Source organism: Blennius ocellaris (genome assembly GCF_963422515.1).
Source record: "Blennius ocellaris genome assembly, chromosome: 7".
NCBI classification, from domain to species: Eukaryota; Metazoa; Chordata; class Actinopteri; order Blenniiformes; family Blenniidae; genus Blennius; species Blennius ocellaris.
This window is the reverse complement of record NC_137656.1, coordinates 19363537-19391414: the sequence shown is the minus strand read 5'-3', so window position 1 is coordinate 19391414 and position 27878 is coordinate 19363537. Positions and strand designations below refer to the sequence as shown.

Genomic DNA, 27878 nt, shown 5'->3' with positions numbered 1-27878 from the left:
GTATGTCTATTGAACAAATGGGGAATGGAAGGGAAGGGGTGTGCTTTCTTTAAATGTTAAATAAGAAAACCATTTGGAAAGATATTATTTGTCAGAAGTGCAGGTTACTTGCTGAGACAACATTAGAAATGTACTGAAATTGTAATAATCGCATCACACTATTACCTGTAAATGAATAATTCATTAACATCCAATTTGGAATCATACCTTAATTCATTCATACTTCACTCAAGGTCTGAAAGAGAATGAATCAATAATTCAGTTTGAGTGGATGAGGCGGCTGCAGGCATCCCTCCAGTGGCTTATGGTCGGTCGGAGGAATAGATGATATTGAAAAGTCTCCTCCAGTGCTGAAGTCAGAGATTCAAGGATTATTGTTTTATTTGTTCACACTACTTTGTGGCCAAGCTCAGTCTAAACTATATCAGATTAATGATGTTGAGTCAGAGCCTCAGTGGAAAGATTCTTATCCTTGTGCTGACATTAAATTCAGGTTTCGCTTAAATGTTACCAGAAATCCTCCATCCAGTGCTTCATAATTTATGTTTACATCAAAGTACATTTTTGTAAAAATGTGTTGCAGTACATATTTTTAATATCGCTATGTTTATATTTGAGTCAACACTGGTTTAAGGTAAGGAAATATAGTTTGTTTGATAAAGCAATGATAGAGAGTTTACATTAGTATATATTAGCCAATTATAGATTCAATATTTAAGCTTGTGTTTATTCAATCCAAAACAAACATGAGTCCATCCATCCACATTCTATACCACTTTATCCAGTTCAGGTCCATGGAGAGCTGAGGTTGATCCCAGTTGATTATGGACAAAAGCAGAGCAAACACTACCGGTCACCAGTCTGTCACAGGAAAAGCCAGACTTACACTCAAACCTATTCAGTCAGTAATTATCCTCAAAGACAGGTTGGTTTTTTTTTAACTATGGGAGGGAACCAGAATACTCTGAGAAACCCTCTGCCAGAGAGACGACAGAAATAATTATGAATACTGGAAAATGTCTTTACTCTCTTGCTCTCTTTTTGTGTGTGTCTTCTTTCAGGAATGCTCACAGTAGCCCCAAAAAGTTTCCACTGCCCTGATGCTGAGAGAAACTGCAACCCCTGTCTTGATGCAGCCAAAGCATGCAACCTCAATAGCAGCTGCAAGAGGCAACGCTCCGCCTACATCGCCGTCTGCAGCAAGGAGGACCCCAACAAGGGAGAGACCTGCAGCAGGAAGCGCTGCCACAAGGCCTTGAGGTCATTCCTGGACCGCGTCCCCCCGGAGTTCAGCCACCGGCTGCTTTTCTGCCCCTGCCAGACTGAGGGCTGCGCTGAGCGACGCAGGCAAACAATTGTGCCCGATTGCTCCTATAAAGATAAGGAAAAGCCCAACTGTCTGGAGCTACAGAGGGTCTGTCGCCAGGATGCTCTCTGCAGGTAAAAAAAAGAAAGAAAGACAGAGAGAGTGGCTTGAAAGGGCAGAAGATGAGTGTATCGTGATGTATGTGTTGTGTGTGAGAAGTGGCATTGAAGATGCAGTATGTGAATGCAATTCTGTGCATGTCTGTTTGTATGTGGGAATATTACATCAACTTGACGGATGATCATGCTGTAAGACACGCTACCTTAATCAAACATGTGGGTCATTACCATCCTATAGTCGTAGAAAAAAGGAAAACAGAAAATTGGATCCATGTTCTTCTTTCCTGGCAATATATTTCCTCCCACATTGTCGTAAAGTTTTATATTTTTCTTTCGTGACTTGGCCTGTGAAATAATTAGACCTGCGGAGAAGCCGTGGCTATTAGACAGCACGATGAAGATGTGATTCTAAGTTGAAGGGACAACTCTCAATTAAGCTGAACAAAACATTAGTGGATCAGTTTGCCTCCGTGGGGCCTCTATTGGATTCAAGCCGCCAGATTCAATTCACGCCCACCCAGCCATGACATGTTTCCTTGTGTTAGTGCTGCTGAGAACAGGTGAAACACAGTGGTTGTGGCCAAAGCAGCTGTCAGGATCTTTTTACCTCCAGAGCCATGCGATACATCCGGCCATCCGTCGGCTACACATCCAACTGGTTGAGGGAGATGTGCTCTGCATTCATTAGTCTGACGGCATTAAAATTTGGACATTTGAGCAATTCTGAGCATTTAATAGCTCATTTATGAGCCTAATGGAGTTCAACCAAGTGTTCACCCCCTTGAAAGCTCACCGCTAAAAATAATACTCGTGGTGTCAGAATTAACAGAGAGGAAAACTTTTTGCCACTTTTTCCTTGTGACAGATGATTAGGCAGCTGATACCATTCAGTGACGATCAGCAACGGGTCCCGGCAGTGTTTGTGGGATTCAGTCACCAAGTCGCCGTCCAACCTCAGCAGGCAAGGAAGACGATCGAGCCTCTGTGGCTCGTTACTCGCTGTAACTGCTTTAAAATCAGACAGACACAGCAACTTTTCTTTTTTTTTAAGTGCATTTAATTATCAGACGAGTCTGTGCTGACAGAACCACCGTTTTGTTAAAAATAATAATAAGTTATCGTAAAAAATTGGGATCATTTTATCAAGTGATGGCTTTGAGACCAGGTATGCAGCGTAACTTCACACGAATCACCTCTTTAGAGGTGAGCAGTCGTGCAGACCTGAGTGTTAATGGCAAAAATGTAATTTGTCTCCACCAACACTAAATCTAACCACCATGCTGCTAAAGAGTGAAACTCTATTGCCTCTCCCTCAATTTATGATTGTCTCGATAATTACCTGCTTGCCTGCATTGTGTAATCTGTTTTCAGCCTGAGTTGCTTTCGTTGACCTTTGGGCCCCCCAAGTGTCTGCTGTGCACCTTCTTATTGGGAAAGATGAAATAGGCCGTTAAAGCTCATTATCTGTGGCTGCGTAATGCCCCACTGAGGTCAACAGCTCGATGAGTATGTATACACTCACACAGTATGGACAAGAGCTCACCTGTGCACCAGCAGGCCAACAACCACTCACAAGCCACACACAGGCACACACACAGCCCACTTTGAGCTTGAACATAATTCTAATAATCCACAGTGCACTCCCCTGCAGGGAGCAAGTGCTGCAATGCAAGCAAATGCCACCACGATTCAATTACAGTGAGACATCATTGGTCAGTGCTGAGCTGCCACTACGCTCTGATTGGTGATTGCATCCTTTCACGAGGTGTCCACAGTCACGGCTGTCCTGTGAGATATCCTTAAAGTGTCCTCTGTCTGCGTCTGTGTCCTTTGTCTGTTATATGACATCACAAGTCATTACAGGACTCCCACATGTCCTGAAAGACCTTTAAAGACTCTGATCTCATTGCTCTGATTGAGATATTGCATTAGGCAACACACAATTTTCTCCACGTTCAGTCTGCTTTACGAACAGATTGGCTTTAAAACCAATTTGTCATGCTTATGAAGACAAAGTCAAAAGATTGGGGTTTGTTTTTGCAACCTTGGTGATGCACGCTGCAGAATATCCTTAAAAGGCGTACTTTCACAACTTTCTAAACGCATAACTCGCAGCACATTCCAGAAGAAACTTTCCCTGGCTCCACAGTCCCCCTCTCTGAGATGTGTTGATAAAAGTAGCAGGAAGATCATTCAACGACAAGCCTGTTTTCTCTGGGGAAGCCTGTCTGACTCCAAACAGGGGATACACAGCTTGCCCAAACCTATTTCATTTTAACACAAGAGATGGGTCGAGGGAGGAGAGGGAATGGGAGGAGGAAAGACGAGGGAGGGAGAGATAATGAGACAGAGAGGAGGAGAGGGAGGGTCGCGGAATCGATCTGGGCCGTAAAGCTACTGCAGCAGGTTGGAGGTCAGTAGCTTGGTCACACGGCTATGGATCTCCGCCGCAGACTCTGCAGGCCATCTCAAAGCCAAGCTGAGGTCCTTCCAACACACTCCAGTGAAGAAAGGGTCATGGCTCGAAACACACTCAAGTCAAAACATCCTTAAAAATGTATACTTACCTTTTTTATTATTTATTTCAAACTGGTTTTGGCCAGAAATTTCATTCTTTGCACTAATAAAAATGTGCTCAAATACTGTTTTTGGAGTTTTACCTAGAGCAAGCTGTCTGCCAAATTGGCTATGATTTTACCTTTGGAGACCATTCAGATTATTCCAGGTGGAGAGCACAGCTCCATCAAACAAAAAATAAATATTTGAAACAATTTCAAATGTGCAATTCTGGCTTGGGCTTAGGTGGCATATTGCACAGGAAGATTTTAGTCTCCCCCTGGTCCCTGCAGAGGCAATTGTTGACATATGCTAGAGATCTAGGGATTGTAGATGGACAGAGAACAAGCACTAAATAGAGCAACTCTTATTTCTTACACCTTGTTGTGCCTCTGTTGCAGCTACTACATTATTGCCCGTAATCCCGTACAAACAGACAAAACAGACATTTCTGTGCATGTTGCGGTTCCCTTTTCCTTTCACACCGTCTTTTCACTGGCTCTTCACCCTCTGTTGTCACAATCTGTCCAATGGATCCAACATCTATTCATTTGGGAATGCTGAGTCTACAGAGTGACAATTGACTATATTTGGATGTGCTGTTTTGAGAAGTGTGTGTGTGTGTGTGTGTGTGTGTGTGTGTGTGTGTGTGTGTGTGTGTGTGTGTGTGTGTGTGTGTGTGTGTGTGTGTGTGTGTGTGTGTGTGTGTGTGTGTGTGTGTGTGTGTGTGTGTGTGTGTGTGTGTGTGTGTGTAATATCCCTATCCATTTCCGTATCAGTTCATGTAACACAGTCCCAATGAAGCTGAACCCAAAGAGCATTGAGTTGTGTGCGTGTTCTGTATTGATTGACTGTGGGATCAATGCAACACTTCTATCTTTGATTTATTTCCCCTGGTCTACTGGCTCAGTGGGTGCTCTTTGATTGAGTTCTTTGGCCACTGGTTTTAAACGTGGGCAGCTGAGAGATAATCGATCACTGCACAGGTAACCTGACCCACTTTGGGAAATGTACCGTGGCCAGCATGTGGCCATTTTTTGCTTACTGAAGACTCACAGGGTATATAGTGTTTTTTCTTTCTCACACACACACACACACACACACACACACACACACACACACACACACACACACACACACACACACACACACACACACACACACACACACACACACACACACACACACACACACACACACACACACACACACACACACTACACTGCCCTAAATCAACAGTCCTCTGTTACATCTGACAACTCCAGTGAGGGGGAAACAGTGTAGGGAGAGTGACTGGCCCAGATGGCATTACTCGGTAGCTTCTCAGATGAAACTGAAAGATCTCTGGAAGCTGTTGTACTTTTATCATCAGTTTCTCTCTCTTCCCACGAACACATTCACACACTGTTGCCCTTGCACTTCTTTTTGCTTTCACATGTGCGACGATCCCCAGTAATACCTGCAGGGCATTCTTTTGCAATCCACATGTATCACCAGCTCTATAGTAAGTACTGTAACATTAATGAGCTGACCTGACAGATTGTTCAGGAATATCACCTCTTTGTTGTGTAGTGGAGTTGTTGTCTCAGGAATGTAGAGTACTGCTACTGGTTCGTACAGCTGAAGGTGGAGATCCTTGACTCAATCGAAGTATGAACAAATACGCAATTTAGAATGACCTTGACATTGTACTGTAGTAAAGTTTACGATGATGCGCTTTTGCCATCTGTAAAATGCAATGCTGCTGGCAGGAGCAGAAAACCTTGAGAACACAACAGTGGAAATGTTACATGTGTTCCAGGGTAAAAACTTCAAGCAGCCATCTACAAATGCTATTTATTATCTATGGATCAGCACCTGAAAATGAAACCTTCTACTGGGACGATATAGAAAGTGTGGTATTGAACTAAAACCTCTTCAGCATGAGGAAGATGTGTGAGTTAATCACGTGTTTTACTCTCACTGCGAAGAGGCTACAGCTCTAATTTTAAATGACATATTTATTATTATTCATTTATTTGATGAGTTTTGTCCAGTCTGCTGGTGTCGCTTTGGTCACTATTGAGAGCAGGAGTAATTTTATCCCCCTGCGATTAACGTAATTCAGAAGAAGGGGGCCCAGTGTGACTGGGTGTCATGTACTGGAGGCACTAAACTATAGCCTTGTAAACAAGAAACTTGGGAGGACTCTGGAATTTATTATTGTATATTTTTAATAAAGTAGTAAAACTTCCCCACATTCTTTCAGTAAAACTGGGCCTATAAAATGTCCAAAACCAAATTTAATTATTCCAGTGAGCTATGGTGGATCACCTTATAACCACAGCATCACATGCATTGATATAATCTAATAATCTCGTTGTCAGATTCCAATAAAACAGATCATTTAGACAAACAATTTGTTTTCTGATAATGGCCGTGTTTTTAACATCATTAAACATAAATTATATAGCTAAACGCTTGTGTCAAGGAGAAGTAGAGATGTCACGGACAAGAAACATTTGGTTTCTACCTAGAAATCAGAGTTTCACATCAAGTGCACTTCATTGCAATGGTCGGTTTAAACATTGATGTCAAAGCTACTTTTTTTTAGCTAAACTTCTCTTACAATGTGAACGTGCAGATGTGAATTCTGACTGCAGGAAAGAATTAAATTAAGCATTTTAACCAAAGGTTAACTAATCAAATCTAACAATTTTTACCATCACATAATCTGAATTTAAATCATAGTTACTTTATTATCTTTCTGTTCTTTTGTTAGTTTCATGCAGCAAAACATGACATGTCAAATGGCCTCAGACAACTTTAACATTTGTTTTGCATTATCTTGTCAATTCAATCATTTGCACTGGCTCCTGGTGGAAATATGTGACTGCAGAGCTGTTCACAGCGAGTTGCTAATTTTGTCAGTCAACTGTAAAGTGTCGGCCAACTACCAAACAGTGAAATTTCGAGCTCTTTCATGGGCTAAAAATGAGGAAGATAGGAGAGCCAGCAGTGAACGACAACTGAATAGCTGTAGTTGTCAAGCCAGAAAACATAGTTTCAGGGCAATAAACAGCTCTATAGAGTCTCTCTCTCTCTCTCTCTCTCTCTCTCTCTCTCTCTCTCTCTCTCTCTCTCTCTCTCTCTCTCTCTCTCTCTCTCCCTCCTCGTTGGTTTTAATGTTGTTGTTGTTTTTTCCGGACTAAATATAAATGTTTGATAGGTTGATAGGCTGTATCTGTATCTCATAAATCACTGATTGATAATAACTGAACAAACCATTGGACCCGCTACTTAAAAGAAAACCTATGGTGCGTGTAGCCCTATATTATTCCCCAAAACATGAGAACGTATTGAGAATGTCTTCCTATCATCAGCACAAGTAGTGGTATTGGCAGGTTACTGACAGGTTAGTGAGCTAATAAAACAAGTTGACAGAGTCCAGGTGTGTATCAGTAAAGGTGAGCGGGTTTGTGACTGTTGATGTTTCTTCAGGTGAGACGTCGAGTCCCTTGATGTTCACAGCACTTTCATGGCTGGGAGGCATCATTAGCATTGTACTGAGAGGTTAAGAGCCTTCTCCCACTTCAAAACAAAATGATGTTTCCAGCCAGAAAATGCATTTATTTCCTCGGAAGCAGGCATGACAAGAGCAGCTGGCTGCAGAATCCATGGCGACGCGTCAGTGCCGGCAGGTAACAACGGTGTGTTTTTACCTGAAAGCCTGGGGAAGTGTCGCAATGCCAGTGGAAGGCGCATGTGTCAGTTGCATTTCTAGTTTATTCCACCTGATTTTCTATTGTAATCCCGCTTAGTAATCCCAGTTTTTATTGACTATACCTGTAACAAGATTACACGTTTTATCCTAATTACATGACGTCCGTTACTACCCAACCCTGTTGTGGACGTAATACATTTTATCTGACGAACAGCTTTGATGAACAACCACACACCAAACTGTTTGCATTTTACTATTCTCAAAATGCTCCTCTGAGTAATAGGAGTATAAATGTAAGTTGTGGGATTTTCTTTGGGTACCTTTAGTATACTACACCTGTACCATTTCTTTTTTCCCTGCGTACATTATACAATCTTTCCTGATGGCATTGGGCTCTGGTGTTGCAGGCAACCCATGTGTTAATTGGTGACCTTTTTCCCCACATGTTGTACGGTTTGCTGCAATGTGTGGCTTTAATCAGACAGTAGCTACAGCAGAGAGTTGCTTTGCTTGCTTGATACACATGAGAGTGGTAAGCCGAGCGAAGGGAAGGTAAAGAAAACCGAGTGGAGGAGAGGCAGTGGGAGGAATAGAGACACTGGAAAAAAACAGTTGTGCATTTAATTCCAATACATGGATTAGTACAGACCCATTCACTCTGCTAATTATAATCTCTAAGGGAACACGGTATAGTGGAAAACTGCAGCCATAACTGCCAAGGCTTCATCCTTTCCGTTACAATCTCTTACGCCAACTGCACTTTATGTATTATTAAAGCAAACATTATCAATAAGGCCTCAGACTTATCTACAGATTGGTCAATTGGTTGATGTGTGGTTGTGAACGTGTCAATTATGGCCTCCCCCTTCACTTTTTAATATTCTTACTCTGAACTTCTTTGTACAAAAAAAAGTTTTCCCACATAATTGTTTCTCATGTGACTAATGGGTCTTTAATTAGTGCTAATAACAGTTCTGCAGCCTTATGCCAATTGTTTAATTATTTTTTTCAGGGACAGTTCATCTTTTTGTGTGACAAGTAAACGATGTTGAAGGGGGTGATATTTTTCTTGTTCGGGTAGTATTCGGGGAGTTCAGATAACCTTGAGCAGTCTACTCGCTCTTTACCAAAACTAGAAGTGCTGGGTAATGTGTGTGAGGCATGCTTGATTTAGCATTCATCCCCTGATGTTATATGACATCTTTAGCAAGTGAGGGAGACAAGACGGAAGGTGACAAAGTCCACGAAGCGATGAAGAAGACATGATGTTCAGGTCAGCCCTCGCATGCATGGCTCACTAGTCCGGGTTGAAGAGTTCATCCATGTTTAATCAAGCAAGATGTGATACAACCGGTGGTCATCACCAAAACTAAGTGACTACATGTGACAAAACAAGGGAAAGGCCAGAACAGGATGACGGTTGATTACCGTGGTAACAAGCGAGTTCTGAGCTGACAACAAACATGCAGGCAGAAAGCGTCTACAGGAGGAGAGAGAACTGACGGGACACAGGCGAGCACAACAAAGGAATCGGGGGACAGCAGACACACAGGGGACGAAGCGTGACGAGATCTGAACTGAGAGGAGTATTTAAAACACTGGAGATACACCACAGAAGCCACAACGTGATACATTAAAAGAACTTCAGAAGATGACACGGTATGACTGGACGAGTTTGCAGGATATTATGTTTTAATAATTACATCTGACCAATAAAAGAGAGACTGCCAACAGCTTGGACATAAACATGCTGGATCCTCTACCTGTGAGACAGATCAGACATGTTGCTGTTAGTGAGGAAGGATGTGGGAGATCCACACCACTCTGATCAATGCATCCCCTCTTCCGATTAATCTTTTTAATCGTAGTCAAATCGCAATCTCTGTCACACAGTGAATAAAGCTATTTGAGCAATCCAGCACTGCCGGTTCTCGTGGCAAATGTCCCACTACTAACGTTAAGGTCACATGTATTTAATAGAAATAAATGAACCTCGATGTTGATTTTTCCTGAGGATCTTTAAATTAATCATAACTGGAACGTCAGGTGGTTATACCCTGATAAACAGACCTGCAACTGTCATATCTGTTACACGTATGGTTGTGGATTAAGCTCAGTTCTGAGCTCTGAGTTCAATGGAATATTAATTTTAGACTCAACTAATTTCTTTTAGATGATTTAAGAAAAAAAATTCAGGAAATTTTTAACAATGTTTGAGTGTGACTTGCTTTTATAATAATATTTTAAAAAACATATATATTTTGATCATTTATTCTCATGATTAAGTAAAATAAGAATCCCCAAAATTTCCCCATGTGGTTGTGTTCTGTTTTCATTTTGTTGTGAAAAGAAGAAAACTTGATGTAAAGAGCTCGATAGGAAACACCAAAATATGGTTTACATTTTTTATTAACTTGCCATTTGCAAAATGCTTTCATCATTCCAAGTGTTTATTGTTTAAAAAGGAACAATAAGAAGCAAGCTTGGAAAGCTCAAGCTCCGCTGTCAGAAGCATTTCACCCTCTGCTTTCTTCACGGATCAGACTCTCAGAATAGCAGACAGGGCGAGAGTAGATCCCTGACATTAGTAACAAGCCAATTTTCCTGTCACCAAACAAGACACAGTTCCGTTTATGCGTTTATAAGTAAGTCATTCAAAATAAAGCAAAAACAGGTTTGATTAAAAGAAGTGAATCTCAGGTGGGCAGTTGTTTATTTATTTATTTTTTATATAATTTTCTATTTAGTCATGCAGAAGAGGCTGAGTCACCACTCAGATTTTGTTGGTTTCAATTCTCTGCTGAGTAAGGGAGCGAAAGGTTGTGTCATGTGACAGCGAAAGCTAAAGTGCCTCGTGTTTTGACTGAATGCCATCTGTCCACATTGCCCTTTTAGAGTATTGACTGAGAATTCCAATGAGTACAGTGGTGCCAAAAAAAAAAAAGTTGATTTCTGTCCAGACACATTTAAGAGAAAATAACAGTGGGTAAAAGGCACAATAATTTCTGACTAGAGCAGCACAGACACCGGCTCAGGGTCACTAGGTGAAATTTAGGCGGGAAAACATGAGCGAAACACATTGAAGCGCGTCCATCAGTATGAGTATATATTCATTTTTAATCAAAATGCATTCGTGGCACTCACCTCGCAAGGTCGGTGCCACATTCTAAGGACTCTCATCACAGTTTTTATGATGTGTCAACCCATCGGATACAGTGAAAAAACAAGAGTGTCAAAAGACTGAAATAGTCGAATCTCGGGATTCTCGAAAGCCGGGATTCATTGTTTGCTTTGGCTTTTAACGTCAAGTGATAAAAGGACGCACAAGGCTGTTGAGTCCTATTGATTGAACCAGGGTCAAACTCCCTTGTCGAGAATTTGCACATGAGCATTAGAAGCTGCAGTGACAGGCAGTTTATTTGAAAGTGACATTAAAACAGAGCAATAATGAGGGGGGGGGGGACGAAAGATAAGGTCGGAAGATCACAAGAAAAAAACATGAGAAGAAAAAGCGATGAAAGGATTGGGAGGGGCACAGCCACAGAGAGAAAACATCTTTTGTTTTTCTCATTTGCGTCATGTAACTGCTATTATGTTGGCAGCCATTGTGTCATCGTTATTGCTGCGCTCTCTGCAGATGAATGAGAGATATGGCTTCTAAAGCCTCTCTGGGCTGAAGACTGAGGGAAGTGATAAGAGTGAAAAGCTTTAATTTCACATTTAGCAGAAATTATCATCCGTGGAAGAACTTGTATTTGTAGACAGAGGGGAAGTCTCTAAAGCAGACACGACTCTCAATGAACTGTTTTTTCTGTATTAATGAAGCTATTAGAAGACTTTGGGCTCTGATAACTGTTTTTTTTTCTTCTGTCTCTTCTCTTTCATAAAGAAATGGTTTCCAAGACTGACACTCATCTGATTTAAGTCACATTGTTTGTCACGGGCATCAAGTGATAGGAATAAGAATCCATATAAAAAGCCATTAGTTTTCTATTACTGCCAAGCTGGATGGACAGGCACTCAGCGCTCAGCTGAATCACTGTGTTTAAAGTGTCAGGTTGGTTGAAAGAAGTCTACCTCTGTGGGGGCTCCCCTGCCACTTCCCTGGGGGCTGAGTGGCTGAAATGACCATAAAACTCTGTTGAGCTAGACAGCCTGTAATTTCAGCAGCGAGAGGCGCTTCGCCGAGGTATAATGGAAAGCCCGTGGAAGCCATGAAATGTGCTGCATCCTGGTGTTGGAACACCATTGTCTGAACACTCAGGACACCTCTCTAAACTTTAAATTACTGTTTTTAAGCCATCATTGTCTGAAAGAGCTCCGCTTCTAAAAAGAAACATAGTGCTCGTTCAGTTTCTTTAATCTTCTGTGGTCTTTGCAATTCCTGCAGGAATCTGACATTCACAGTCTGTATTAATACAAAAGTAGAATATCTAATGCTCATAGGAAATAGAAAAATGAGAAAGGTGCTAAAATAGTCGCATTGTGTGGGCACAGTGGAGTTCTTCTCTCTCCTCTTTTGCCTCTTGGATCTTCTTTATCACCTGTAGTATGATTGCAGTTACAAATGTCTGTTTTCCAATGCTACAGATGCTGAACCATGTAGGTGGAGGTTTGTAAGATTATGTACTTGTATTATGTACTCATGTATTGTTGTTTCAGTGTGTATTTGCATGTAAGTGTGCACATGAAATGGTTACGCCGGCATAGTTCCAGCGTTCCGAGGCAGAGTTTCACACGTGATGTAAGCAGTGTGCCATGTTGAGAGTCTTTCCGGTTGATTTGCAAGGAGAGCGGATGGAGATGGAGTAATGAAGTGTATCTGAGTAGGGTTTGCTGGTGGAGGTCCAAGCCCATCACGCCACATTGACGGCTTCCCTGCTATGGTGAAAGATGCAAAAAGAAAATCCCAAATGGACAGGAAAGTTGTTGATGTACCCCCCATATAACATCGCTCAGCCATATATCTGCTTATTTATAGGCTTAAGATGAAGTTTAACAGCACAGAAGTCCTTAAGTCACAGCAGCAGCAAAGGAACTTTCTCTGTGATAAGCTGAACTGTGCATGCAGCATGGACTCCCCTCGATAAGTTACCTGAATGACAATGTCCCTCCTGCCAGAAGCAATGTATTCTTTGTTTGCAGATAAACATGCAGGAGGAGTCTCTGTATCATTACAATGCATCTCATCTAATCCAATTACTCTACAACCTTATGAAAAAGGTAGAAAATGATGAATAAGTGAGCAAGTGCCACTGTATAATAGGTGCTGCCATGCATATTTAAAAACAAGGCAGTATGCTAATTTCTGTGACATTAACATTTTACCTTTTCAGACTGGGGGTGGGCAGCGGTGTGCACTATCAGCACTTTGACGTTTTTGTTTCTTTTCATATCACTTTCTTAATCCTAAATGTGTCAGTAGAAGCTTTCCTTGTTGTATAATTCAACAAATATACTGACAATAACACAATTCATCATTTATAATTTTCGCAATCGATCAATGTGAAGATAACAGAAGGAAAATGTGCAATTTCCATATTTTTCTACGTACTCCTGTTCTCTTAGGATTTGATGGACTGAAGATACTATATATTTTATACTTTCATTTTGAGCTATTTGATCAATCGCCTGAATATTTCAGACAACTCTTATGAAAACTCTTTTTAAACCTTTTAGTGACAAAAAATGTAATCATAACAGTGACAATAGCAACTATTGTATAATGTAAACTTGGATGCACAACAATGTAATTGAAGGAAGTTGTGCTTTCTATGTTACTTCTCAAGCCAATGGTCTGCACCTTGGGGTCCCCGTTGGCAGTGAGGCAGAGATCATAAGATGTGGCCTGGGGCTTTGTTTGCTCTGAGGTTGTCAAATTTAGGATTGTACAGCTGAAGAACTTAAAGAGAAACAGGAAGTGTTCAGCCCTCTTGCCTCATGGCGATAATTTCTGTGCGTGCGTGTATGTGTGTGTGTGTGTCAGTCCCAAAACATGAGCTTGATGTTGACTGATGACTTTAAATCCAAGATACTTGTGAATGTGAGTATGTGTGACTGTCTGTTTGCTTTGTGATGGGCCGCCCAATGGTGCACTCCGTCTTTGCCTTTAACCTGCTGGGGTCGGCTCCAACACCCTACAATCCCTAAATGGAATAAAGTGCTATAAAAAAAAGGAATGGATGGAAAAAAATGTAGTGCAGATGTGGGAAATGGCTAATTGCTATAAGCCAGCATTTGGCTTCAATGTAATGTTTAGACAAATCAAAAATCAGAGAGGGGCTCCAGTCTTCTCCAGAGACAATCTGGATTAAACAAGAGTATTTGTTTATATGTACTGATTCATGTGTCTTAGTTTGGGCTTTTGCATGACACACAAACATATAGTTAGTAAAATAAATAGATTAGTTTAATGAGTTATCCAATGAACAATCATTCTCCAATTAGTCAACCATCGACTGAATCAATGATTAACCCAACGAGGCGATTCATCGTTAAAACACTTGCATGCAATGCATATAAGAAATGATTGAGATCACATTTGTTTTACAAAATCTCAATGATTTACATGACTTAAAACATTTTCACATCGTTTCAGTGCAACATCTATTGCACACGACTGAGCAACATCAGAAAAAAAGTGGATCTTACAAGCAGCATGAGCAGTAAAATGACCGCCGCTGTGGGCAGATCTGAATATGGTGTTGACACTGCTTGGTTTTTATGTTTTTGAATAGCGTCTCACTCTCACTACAAAATGGAGAAGAAGAAGAAGAAAAAGCTTTTGACTGCAGAAAATAACCCTTCAGACGTAGAGTAACTAACAAGAAAAAGGAATAGTGACACTTAGGGGAGTTTCTCTCCCCCTGATAGTTGTATTAAAATATCAATCACACTCATCTTTATGCCCTCTATAAAGCAACAGTGAAGAGACAGTAATGTGGTCTCAGTCACATGATGTGAAAATAATGGTTGGAAACCAGCAATCCCAACATCAGCGGTTAGAAATGAAAGCTGTTGGCATTCTGGCTGGCATCTGTCTGCTAGTTCATCATTGTATAGTTCAAATCTGACTCAATTATGCTGAAAGTAGCTCAAAAAAAATTCACACCAACATTGGCAATTAAAAAACCAGTCAAATGACGATACAAAGAGCAGAAAGAAAGAAAACAGAGAGAATGATAAAGTAAAGCTTTAACTGTTGTTTATTTGGTGTGTGTGTGTGTGTGTGTGTGTGTGTGTGTGTGTGTGTGTGTGTGTGTGTGTGTGTGTGTGTGTGTGTGTGTGTGTGTGAGTGTGTGTGAGTGTGTGTGTGTGTGTGTGTGTGTGTGTGTGTGTGTGTGTGTGTGTGTGTGTGTGTGTGTGTGTGTGTGTGTGTGTGTGTGTGTGTGTGCATGCGTGCACTAAGGATGTGGCAGCCTGAGGTCCATTGCACTACCTTTGAACTTCAGGTTGAAGAAAGTGGTCAGGCCAGGTCAGAGTGAATGAGTCATGACGGATAAACACAGAGAGAGAGAGAGAGAGAGAGAGAGAGAGAGAGAGAGAGAGAGAGAGAGAGAGAGAGAGAGAGAGAGAGAGAGAGAGAGAGAGAGAGAGAGAGAGAGAGAGAGAGAGAGAGAGAGAGAGAGAGAGGAGTTTTGAAAGTGTACATCAGTGTGCAATGGATTGTGATTCACTTAGTGGGCAGCTGTGATGTGAACACTACAGACAGAGCAACTTTGCACACGCTACTCCCAATAAACCTACTTAAGTGGATTAGCAATGCCACCCTGAGGGCCTCCACAGACTTAAAACTGTTATCACAAACACACCGAAACAAAACATACTATTTTTATCAGTCCCCCTCAGTTTGTTAGGGAAAAGAAGTTGGGATACAGTAGAGATGTCCAGGATAAGAATAGAAATTACAGCCAAAAGATGTTATTGATATCCTTTCTCATCTGTATACGAGTGCACTCCTACTGGCTGCTGTGATGACAGGAAAGACCTTGTTTGTGGTGAAGCATGAGCGAAAACTCATTTGATATTCAGAGCAACCTGTTGTACTGGCCTAGAAACAGATGTTGCATATACATTTTAAGTTTGATGCCGAGCATAATTGGAAGCTGTTCTGTACTGGAAATGTTGCCAACATTCAATGCAGCAGTGTTTTTAATTCATTCGTGTGGCTGTTTCTGTTCATCTGCCATGTGTTTAATGTGCATCTTTCTCTCTGTGCAGGTCCAGGCTGGCTGATTACATAGTGAACTGCTGGACACCTCCCGACACAGTGAGCACCTGTCCCAACCAAGACAATCATCAAGCCTGCTTGGCCTCCTATGCCAGGCTCATCGGTCAGTAACACGGCTGAGGGTGACACCGTGATGGATTGAGTTGGTGTTTGTGTGTGGGAGAGAGTGAGAAAGATGGGAGCGAACTGGGTGAATGCATACAGAAATACGCATTCAGAGTGACAATAGCTTTCTGAAATTTCAAATACCTCAAGAGAAATTGTTTTGGTGAGTCCAGACGGCGGCGGACTCCAGTTTCATCATGAGAACACGGCAGAATAGTGAGGCTCTCATTCTTTCCCCCCTGCTGGCCTCATATCTCCAGCAGCACACTGGACATCAGTTCACTACGAGAAGTAATTAGGGAGCAGAGGCACAGAGAGTGTGTTTACTTAATTAAAACACTTGATGACCATCTGTTTTCTCATAATAAATGTTGTGTGAACAACATACACAAACCAGTACTTTCATATTTTTCAACCCCAGCCGATACGTTTTTTGAAATACAAAATTCACACAGGATAACTGTTTTTTTCCACTGTTTAGTGGCTGCTGGAGTGTCTATATTTCAGTATCTGTCAGTGCTTCACCACCACATGTCATAAATCATGCAGTATGAAGTGATAATGTGCGACAGCGCTTCCTGTATTTCTCTGGAAAATGCTACACAAAGTGTATCAAACACTCGTGACTCCAGCTAAAAGCATTGACACGCAGACATTTGCTACAGTGGTGTCATATTTAAAAAGGGCACACACTCTCTACAGCAGCTACTTTGCAGGATATTTATAAAATAATGGCCTCTTTACATCTAAAATAAAACACTGCAGTAGGCTCCCCTTCCCATATACTCAAACATGTGTGACTCCTATGACTCTTATCTTGTTGTCCGGTATATGTATTCCGTGCTGTAAATTTAATCCATTATTGTCCACTGGTGACTCTTAAGTATTTGTCCTAATGTATGCATCTGCTGTTTTTTGCATGAACACCCTCACAGGGACCGAGATGACGCCTAACTATGTTGACAGCAGCTTCTCCAACTGGACCATTTCCCCATGGTGCACCTGCAAAGGCAGCGGAAATCAAGAGGCGGAGTGTCTGACCTTCCTGGGTTATTTTAACAATAACCCATGCCTAAGTGAGCCAGCTAGACACATGCACACTCTGCATACATCTGAAATGTGTTTTGTAACTGATAGGGGTCCAACCATCATGTAATATTGATAAGAGCAGAAGCGCATCATGCGGTACTTACTCTTACTGCCGTGTAAGAGCCGGGTGAGCCATGAACTTCAATCTAATGCAACTTTAATGGGTCCATGTCAGAATCTTCTTTTCAGTGACGTGAAGCTCTCCAGTGAGATTACCGTATATGTGATTTTACTGAGGGGAGGATGGTGGTGCAACATCTGAGTGAGAAAATAATAAGCAGCAGAAGCAAGTACATAGTCTCAATATACGCAAAAAACTTTTGGTCAAATTTAAAAGAAAAAACACAATGTATTGTTGTGTTTTTGTGACAGTGAGAAAAAATGTAATTGGAAGAATTAGGTGACAGATTTGTCAAAGGGTGTATGGTAGGATGGGCTTGAGTTCTTATATAGCTGGATACAACTTATCCGCAGACACCCCTGTATGCACTGATTAAGTTGGAATTAAACGTTCTTAGTTTCTCAGTAGCAAGTAATTTCTTATCACTTCTCATCCCTCCTTTGGGCAAGATCTGCCCAGACTTTAATGCAAAAGAAACCATTTGCATGTCATTTTCACATTCAATCCGAGAGAGTTAAAGGGCTTATCCCTTACGGGAGAAAAATGTCATGAAAAGGAACAGAACAGCACAAATGGAATAATGGGGAAGGCTAAAGTACATACCATCTGTACATCTAATGCATAACACGCTGGGTGCAGCATGACGGAGGGGTTACTTCAAATACCCTGCTGCTTTTTTTTCATGGGAGAGTAAAATATAGCGAGTTCTTTCCTTGTGATGGCGTCGTGAGCGGTGTCATCAGAGCTACAAGACGCCGCTGCCTTTAACATGTTCTATTGTGTGGATAATGCTTTCTGACCATTTCAATAGATCGCTGGGTTGCCGTTTTAGCTGAGTGTGCAGGATGAGGGATGAGGCCGGGAGCTGAGGAGGCGTCTTGAAAAATAACACAAAATGCAGCATATCCTCTCTGCAGTCAAGGGGAACAGGCGATAAACTTCGACACACCAGGGAGGAGGATGTACACAACAACATAAACTCACTGTACATACATTTTCACTCCGTCCCTTAACCTGTAAGACACCATGTAAAATTTCCTGAAAACAAATCAACTGTAGCCTCAGTGGACAATGTATTAAAATGCAAATCGACTGATTTTGAGAATATAATGAGGTTCAAAACAGTGTTTATTCAACAACCAAGTCAATACTCGTTATGATTTATTTTAACCTTGCTGACATCCACAGCAAATGCCTCCATTTGACTGCTGCGATGATGTTCTTGTTGGTATGCATGCTTGCCCTTCTTATTCATGGGTCCAAACATTTCCACTTCAGTGTTTTATGTGCTTTTTGGTCTAGAATGGAGTGCACCGAGGTTTCTGGGCATGAAGTCCTTGCTTGTTTAGTGTTTCTCTTATAATGTGTACTGATAGTCTTGCTCTCATCTTTATCGGGTCCTTCTGCAAAGCACTTGGCAGCAATGCTTGCCGAGGTTTTTTTTCAGGGGATGTTTTGCAGACTATATTTGTCCCAGGAGAAATGATACTTCTTTCATTCTAGCTTTTGCACCTCCTTACTTTTGCTTTTAGTGTTTTTGTCTGTGTCAATTAATTTTTTAACACCGATGTGACGAACCAAACGAAAACCATGTGTCAAACAATTCCTTCCCTATCCTCACACCAGTTCTTATTTTACCTTACAGGTTGAGGTGGTAGAATATTTCCACTGGAGAATATTTCCAGAATATATATTTGACTAAAATATGTGGAAAGTCCAACAGAGAACATTTCAGCGAAAAGGATTTCGTAATAGTTGAGCATCGTCTGAGCCTCCTCTCATCGTGTATCTTAATCTTGTTCTTTTCTCCCGTATCTCTTGCTTCATCTGGCCCTGCAGGTAGGACAATGAAGGCAATGCCTTGGGGGTTAAAGAAAAACTCATCCTGAGTCATTAAAAAATTGAATCGCTATTGGCAATGGGTTTAATCACCCAGTGGAACATTTGGGTGCAGTAAAACATCCTGGGTGGAGGCCCTCCAGCCAACTAGTTTGATTTATGACTTTATTCCCCCATCTTACAGCATCTGTAGGGGTGTAGCTAGCTATAGCCGACCCTGACAAACAGATGTGTAACATCGCATGTCTCAGCAGTACTCCACTCGCTCTTCTCTGAAGTAGTTAGGCTTCACTGTTGAACTTGTTCAGCTGTTTCCTCTCTGTGCTCCTAATTTCCAGCACAAGCTCAGATCACCAGTGTCGACAAGAATGAAAAAGCTAAAGGGGGGGCTTCTGTGTTTGTTATGTGTGCAGGTGGTAGTGCGTGTGTGTTTTGTTGTACTGTGTATACACTTATGTAGGCGTTCAGAGAATGTGACAGACAAATCTGTACGGCCATGCATCAGCAGTGCCCGGGACTGTGTGGCCATCTGATTATGCATGTGCATTCCACACCTCTCCTATTTGTCCTGTGTGGCGGTGGTGAAATGCCGTTTCTCCTTTGTTTGGGAATGTTTTGAATTTGATCAGTCACATAAATCTATTCAAAGTCATCTCTGCATGCTGACCTTATAATGGAGGTTGTTGCCAAGCAATTACATGCCTTGCCTTCTCTCCGGCTGAACAAAGAGAAACAAGCCTCGTGTTTTAAACGGATGAGCAGTGAAAAGGTACTCAGCCCTATTTTACCATATCTAGCTGGAAAGCTGACTGAATGGGGATTTATCACATTTTTGCAGAGACTCACACATGCACTTAGACACAAATTTACACACATGTGTACAGTACATCTGCCGGTACATTGATACACAAGTGCTCATATGTATTCACAGACTGATGTCCCCTGTTTGAACTGATTGATTTGCTACTTTAAAAAAATTCATTGGCTTTCCATGCTGCAAACAAATTAGGACTCATCATCTCAAGTGCAGAATATTATGCCACTATTTGGTCAGCTTGTTGCAAATCAAGAATGGCTGTTGCAACATAAAAAGGGTTTTGTAATGAACTGAGAAGGCAAACCAAACTTGTTTACTTTTGATAAATGTGTCCATTGTGACTGCTGGATTCCCATATAGAGGGATAATTGCCAGCTAAATTGATAACATAAACATGCTAGGCGGTCCGAGGGAAGGCACAGCTTCCGATATTAAACATAAGGCATTATTGGTATTTTGTTAGACAGTAAAATCCTCAGCGGTCTCTCCAGTGACAGATTTTACGAACCCATCACTGATTGCTGTTTGTGATTAGTTTGGCGTACAACTCTCAAGCTTACTGATGAAGCATAAAGACTGGCTCTCTGTCTTCTCTTTACTCCCTCCTTCCTCAATCCCACTCCGCCCTTCTTCATTCCCTTACTTGCCAAAGATTGGGCAGGAAACCAAGAAGTTGACTTAGAGCTGTCTGTCTGCTAACTGGCTTCTCACTGGGATGGCAGTCAAAAACAAATGACTTTATATCTTTGTCCCTGCAGGAAATGCCATTCAGGCCTTCGGTTATGGGACAGACAACACACAGAACAAAACTGCGTTCATCCCCGGCCCCTCAGCGACGTCAAAGACGGGGCCTGATTGGCCCATGGGCATCTCAGAGCATCCATCTGTCACTATGCCAAAGGTAATCGATTCTTCCTCTTGACATGACATCAGAAACAACACATCAACGCACATCATGCACAAAGAGGTATCAATTACTGACTGCATATGAGAGTTTAGTTGGATGTTGGAGAGAAAGGAGATAATCTTTGAGTTTTGCTTTTGTTATACTTGGGGTACCTCTTTGTGTCAAATTTAAACAGATTTTTTTTTCTAGCTACGATACAAATATATCCATACATTTCCATCACTTTCCAGCAACTTATTTGCATAAATTATTTCAAGAGAACATATCACAAGAGGAACCACAAAAACACTCCTCCACTCTGCCTCAATGAAAGGAGGATTTTGTACAGTGGCAAAATCATAAAGCTCAACATGATACACCATTCAAATTCACATCCCAGTCTATCTCTATGCCTGTTAAAGGAATTGGCACATCAAAACAGACTCCTTATGATAAGACAGTTTCTGCTACACCCAAGATGATGACATGTGGATGAAATATATTTTGCTTTCAGACAATGAAATAGTGAAAGGAAACTGAGGTGGGGGTTTAATCTGGATTAGAGGTTCTAAAATACTGGCCCAGGGCCTGTTCTCTGCCGAATGTTGTCTACTCCCAAAACTGCAGTCAACTCAACTATAACTGGGTTCACCGTCTGGAGCGGAAAAAGATCGCTATTTGCAGTGCTGCACAATTCCATGTGTGTTTGCCCTTTAATAGAAGTCCACTTATTTTATTCTTTTCAAATACATGTCGAAATGACAAAGCCATGTTGTCACCCACTTGAACAGGACAGAAAAATTTCACTGTGCACTTTGGACCAAAGAGGTGTTTTTTTCTTTGAAATCTAACTCTTCACTTTGATTAGTGCTCATAATGAAATATTTCTTTTTTTTTTTTTTTTTTTTACAGATTTGTTTTTGATGTGCCGAACAGCCTTCTAGTTTGAGACTAATGATGTTTTTCACCTTTGCAGGAGACCCGGTTTGGCTTGGCTGAATGAGATGTTGTAGTATAAAACTCTACTACAGCAGCTGATGCGGTCGTTCACCTTATATTTTCATTGACTATTACAGATCCAAATATGACCCGCGTACACAGTTTATGAATGCAAATTTGTGAGCCGAATGAATGACTCTCATTAAGACATTTTACATCACAGCCTTTAAATGGCCATCCTGTATCCGAGTCATGCAGCATTGTGCTGTACACAGAAGCCCTTATTGCTATAGAGATAGAAAAATTAAAAACTTAAAAATGTTGCAAAGAGGAAAATTAATGAATGGATAGCTGTGATAACAATATCAGTGAGTCTGCCCGGTAAAGGTGGACAAGATAGAAACAGAGGGATGGATGTGGGAACTGCTTCCTCTTAAGGTTTTGGATGGGTGTTTGTTTGTGTGTGTGTGTGTGTGTGTGTGTGTGTGTGTGTGTGTGTGTGTGTGTGTGTGTGTGTGTGTGTGTGTGTGTGTGTGTGTGTGTGTGTGTGTGTGTGTGTGTGTGTGTGTGTGTGTGTGTGTGTGTGTGTGTCAGTATTGATGCACTGCTCAGTGCCTGTCTCACTGCAGCATGGTGTTTAATTTATTGTAAAAATGGTAATTAGGAAACAATAAGACGTGTGATTACTCAAGCAGGAAGTTTATAATTAGAGAGAGAGCTGGTAGGGACATTTTGGGCAGCCCTGCGCTCTCAGACAACTATGCTTGGCAATTAAAACTTGTCAAACTTCCATGGCAGATAAATTGTTATGGTATGATTCTTCTTGGCACAGGACTGACTGTCCAAAGCCACAAATCTTAAAGTGGATAGCATGGAACCACACATGAACATGTTAATGCATACATATCTAGAAATGATCCGTGTGTAGTAATATATGAGGTACTTGATGAATAGACAGTATCACCATGACACCGAGTCACAAGATAATTGAGTAAAAGATAATCTGCACTCCGTGCTCATGCCTGTCAGCTTCTCACTCATACGTTAGTGAGTATTTTCAGCTAATTTGGATGCATAATTATTCAAAATGTCACTGCCAGTTGTTGTGGGCTTTATCCATTGCTCAGTGAGTAAACACGTGGGCTGAAGCTTGGTCCTATGAGCATTATAAGGACCTTGCAGATTAACTGGATCTGTATTGTGCCCGAGCATGATTGCTCCCCACTCTTAACTCCCCCCTTGGGCAGCATTGACGTTAAGTTTTGTCCCCAAGTGGATTTACATCATCATCATCATCATCATCATCATCATCTGTGCGTCACTTATATGCACAGATCAAATCTGCATCAAAAGCAACTGATATAGTTGCTGCAGCTAAATTTACGATGCTGAATTGCCTCATATTACTGCTGCCACTGTTTCTTATGCATGCAGGATGATTCACACAGTTCAGAATTTCTGCTTAATTGATTTTGGATGCTTTTGTCTAACCAGATCTCCAGCCAGCGTCTAATTTCATCCAAAGAGTGATCCCTCAGCTTAGATCTCATTCGGGGGGAAAAAAAACAACTTACAAAACAGCTGAGAATGCATGATCACAAGTCCTTTGTTCATATCGAAAATAGACTTTAAATGTACTAATGTGTTTCTGTGAAGTTTGACAAAGAAGACTGCGAACTTGAAGTGTTGGAATCATGGAGTCGGTGTGGGTCTCTCTGATAAGATGGGTTTTGTGTGACTCACAACTGTAATCCTGATTTGAATTTCAATGCCTTCACTTAACGGATTCTTAAACAACAGCTTGTTTAATTTGCACTGTTCATTTTTATCTCATTAATAGTTTCATTTACACTATGATTCAGAGCAGAGTGTGTATATGAATCCACCCCCCACCCCCCCCACCTTGCCACCAAACTCCTAACCAGTGGGAAGCTCACGCCGTCTGTGTGCCCATGTAACACTGTCACTGTTGATTTCCAGCTCAGTTGAATAGAATTGACTGTGGACAGAAGCTGCATAACTCAGGGTTACTCAATAACTGGCCTTGGGGAAATGCAGCCCCGTGTGTATTCCACGATGAGCTGATTGATAATAAAAACATGCAGCGTCTACATGTGTAGTTAGTAGTGCAATGACAAGTGAGATTGGTGCTTAATGGCATGAATAAAACTTTGGAGTACTTTCCATCCTTTCCTCCTCTCTGTGCACGTCGGAGCAAATGAGTGCATGTTTTGACATTGTCGGTATCCCGTCACGGTGTGCGCATGTGTTTGTGCTTTACCCATTTGTTTACGGGTACGTGTACCTTCTCTCAAACCTCAGAGTATGTGTGGATATTGGCTGCAGCCAGAGATCTGGACTCATGTCAACAGGCTGCTGCCACACATCACTGCCCCTGCTAATTAATTGGCTTTTAGTCGCGGATGTGTTTGGTGCATTGTCAAGCTACCCACTGCTGCCCCTCCGCCCACCTCTGTTTTTTTGGCGACTGTCATTTCAGTCATTTTCTTGTAAACTGTGAATGAGAAAGCCAAGGTACTGAGATAACTAGTGCCTTTTTGACACTGCGTCTCCTTTGTCATCCTTGTGGCTCCATCTTTCATCTTTCCACTCATAGCAGTAAAATATGCTTGGTTTGTTAATATAATTCAACTTTATTTTCTCATGTATGTGCTACCCTGTTCTAATAGAAGATGAAGGGTGGCTACATTACATCTGTGTAGATTTTCTGTTTTTCCCCCACATACAGGAAAATGGACCAAAGTGCAATCTCTGCAGAGGTTGTATTGGTGAATATTAGGTGAAGGGATGGTGGTGGAAGAGGAGGAGGAGAAAATGTTTCATGTTCCTTTATGATGTACCTCTATATTGCTATGCTGGACTGAAAATGGTGCCTTTGCAAATTGAGCGGGACTACTTTAACTTGAAGGCAAATGGCTATGCTTTGTGCTACAATGATACAAGAAAATTGAAAAAGTATTCAAAATGTTAACAATTTTGCAAAAGAGCACATAAGAAAGCCCATTGTCATGTGTGTATAACAGAGGGACTCTTGAGGCCATAGAATTTAATATATGAACTGATTCCTACTCCTCTCTGCCTCAGTGTGAACAGTGTGGCAAACTGTGCCCTTTATTCTCTGTCTGCACACTGTACATACGTTATTTTCTCTTGTGCATGGGGATAAACACAGTACTGTTGCAATTGTGAACAGTCAAACAATGGGGTGTTGCAGTTCTGTTTTGTTCAGCCTTTACTCGCTGTAAGAGAAGCCCTTTAAAAAACGGCAAAGACATCCAGAGTTGCTGCTGGCTTCTGTAGAGTGTGTTTGGCTTCCTCGCATGTTTTTCTTGTAAATAAAGTCTGTAATGATAGCTTTAAAAACTGTTTAGAGACTTGCTGGCACAACCTAAAAGAGTTTTTTTTAAAAGTGCTCACAAGGAGCTTTCCTTTGTTGCCAGCTTGTTTAAGAAGCAGGGAGCATACTGAGCAGCAGGGGCATGAAATATACTTCACATATCAAAACATTTGGTGGATCAAACCCTTAATGTTCGTGCCAAAGTGGGTCTGCCATGGATACATGTAATTTGTCACTCTGACTTTCTGACTCGTGTTTTCTCCTCTTGTTTCTCCGCTTTGACCCCGTCCCGTTTCACTGGCCTCCCGTCTCCTCCCATCCCTTATCAAATGCCAAAACATGAGAGCAGCAAGAGTGTCTGAGTCATGTCTAACCTTTACACATCTCTCTCTCCCCCTGTGTGTCCCTCTATCTGCTCAGTATCCTGAACCAATAGGTAGCCTGGACCTGGGAGAGGACCACTCTCCTTGTCTCTGTGCCAGCGTCTGGGCTCTGCTTCCCAGCTTGGCTTTGGCGCTGGTCCTGGCCCAGCATGCCTTATAGAAGCGCCAGGAGGAGGAAAAAAAGAGGTCATCCACCCACAAGCTGATCCCAAATGCAGAAGGTGTTATTACTGAGACTGATATTAAGAAGGCTGGATCTCTGGACGGATGACATAAGTGGCATTTATGAAAGCGGACAACAAAAGGGCACAAGAGGTGGAAATCATTGAAATTATACAACTGTGAATTTGTTGTTCATTTGATGTATTGTTCGGACAGACCACGACTGTGATGGAGCAAATGGCTTTACAAAGGACCCTGAGTCGAAAAGGGCCGTGATGGCCTTTTTCTGGGAACAACTCTACTGCTGACTGAATCACAACAACCTGGAGGATTGAAGTTGCTCATGTCAAAGACTTCAGCACTTTTCTCACCAAAGCAGGGGGAGCAGGATGAACAACATAATTAAAAGAAGACAGGATTGACAGAAAAGCAATTGTCGCAGAGAGGAAAGAAATGAGCATGAGGTAAATATCGTATAGTGAGAACGGCAAAAGAAAGAGAGAGACTTCTTTTTGTCCTGAATTGGTTCTTGACTTAATGTTCTTCTGGATGAATAGACCACAAATTTCTGGGCGGGGATGGGGGATGATTACATTCTGTCTCTTCAACACTAGTGTAAACTCTAAACTGTAAAGCCTACTCAGTGTTCTAAGTGTTGGTATAGTATCCGTGACCATAATCTACAGTGCAGATCTTTCATTTGGGTGCTACAGTATACTTTATCCAGGAGGCGGTTAAAAACAACTAAAGGTGTGACGTTAACAATTATGGTTCTATGGTCATTTAAGATGTTGTTGTTGCTGACTGTGGGTGTTCGCCATATGTCCACCTGCACATGTGTATATTTCTGTCTATGTATATATAAACGACACTTTTCTTTCATCCAACTTAAAGATATCTACTACCTTAAAAAGAACATTATTGTATGCTAAAGATGGCTCTGTATCGGTGCCAATGGAAGGCCTTCATTATCTGCATTTATATTTGTCTATTGAGGTTTGATCACAAAGAATGTATACAGGGACGAGATTAAATGAGCTCAAGCTGCTTGGAAAGCCATAACCTGTGTGCGACTATCATACTATGTTTACTGAGTGTGTGTGCTTGCTTATTATTACACAGTGTGCGTGTGTGTGTGTTCTCAAGCAGGAGAAAAGTAGCTGGTGAGGAGCCTTTTAAAATTGCTGCTGTGTGGGGGGTCCACTTCTCCCCTCAGAGAGCCAGACATTATGATGCATATTATAATAAACTTGCAGGGTTTTTGAAAGTAAACTTGTGCTCCAGATCTATAGCCTGTTTGATTGTGTGGCCCAACAAAAAAAAAAAAAAAAACATCGTTCATCATTTTAATGTTCCCACATTGTTGAACCTGTCCTTCGAGAAGTCATTTTTGTCAAGAGAAATGATAAAAGCATATACAATTGATAAATGTACGCTCACGAGCCAGCGTATTGGGTTCAATGCAATGTCATCCAATACAACAGCTTTGTCTGTACTACGATCCTGTTGATTCAATTAAATGTTGTTTATAATATAACTGCATTTAGTCCATTTAAGTAACTGGGGCAGTTGTTCTGCATCACCTGTTGTACCGACTGCCACCCACATCAATGTTATTAAAAGACATTTCCTTAAATTCTGTAACAATTTCAACAAAAAGATCAAATTAATATCTTACAAGCTCTGGTATTGGCTTACCATGCACAGATTTACTAAGTCAGTATCTGCAACTGACAGTATACTCCATATGGGCCTGTGAGTGCATTATTAAGGCTGATTATTATGAAGATTGGCTTGCCGAAATGTCAGCTCGTCCTTTGAATGGCTCCCCAACTGACTGCAAATTGTTCCACATGGGCAGATTTGTTGCATTTGAATTACAAAGTTTCCACCAGACAGATTTCTTTGTTTTGAACTGGAGGAGTCGATGTCTTCAGCCACTCAGGGCTCACTATTAAGCGATTTATCTGTGTGACTGCAATTCTCCATGCCAAATTTCTTTGCAAAACACTCAGACGCTATGAATGTTATTGGACCTTTCGTTAAGAAAATCACGGTTCAACATTTGAAGAATTATTTTACCCATTATGTTTTGCTTTTCCCCTCAAACAAACTGTCTGACAGACACGGGGTTTGCTGGCGTGATTGCAGGTGACAGACGTATTTTCACATGATTATGACTGCGTCATCCCCCCCCCAAATGCGGTGAATGAGTGATGATTGTTAGCAACAATATTTCTGCTGAAAATGTTTATATTTGGAAAA

The 27878-nt window shown here is 41.4% G+C and overlaps 1 protein-coding gene across 1 annotated transcript in view; it reads left to right on the top strand.

Annotated features, from left to right (window-relative positions):
• Nucleotides 1-27081, top strand: part of LOC308132914 (GDNF family receptor alpha-2-like) — a 59380-nt gene extending 32299 nt beyond the window's left edge. Inside the window, exons 4-8 of the mRNA XM_080500123.1 lie at nucleotides 1062-1440; nucleotides 15905-16017; nucleotides 16955-17095; nucleotides 20644-20786; nucleotides 25489-27081. Coding sequence (XP_080356249.1) covers nucleotides 1062-1440; nucleotides 15905-16017; nucleotides 16955-17095; nucleotides 20644-20786; nucleotides 25489-25611 — 899 coding nt within the window. The 3' untranslated portion in view covers nucleotides 25612-27081. The remainder of the gene's footprint in view (nucleotides 1-1061; nucleotides 1441-15904; nucleotides 16018-16954; nucleotides 17096-20643; nucleotides 20787-25488) is intronic.
• The last annotated feature ends 797 nt before the right edge of the window (nucleotides 27082-27878 follow it).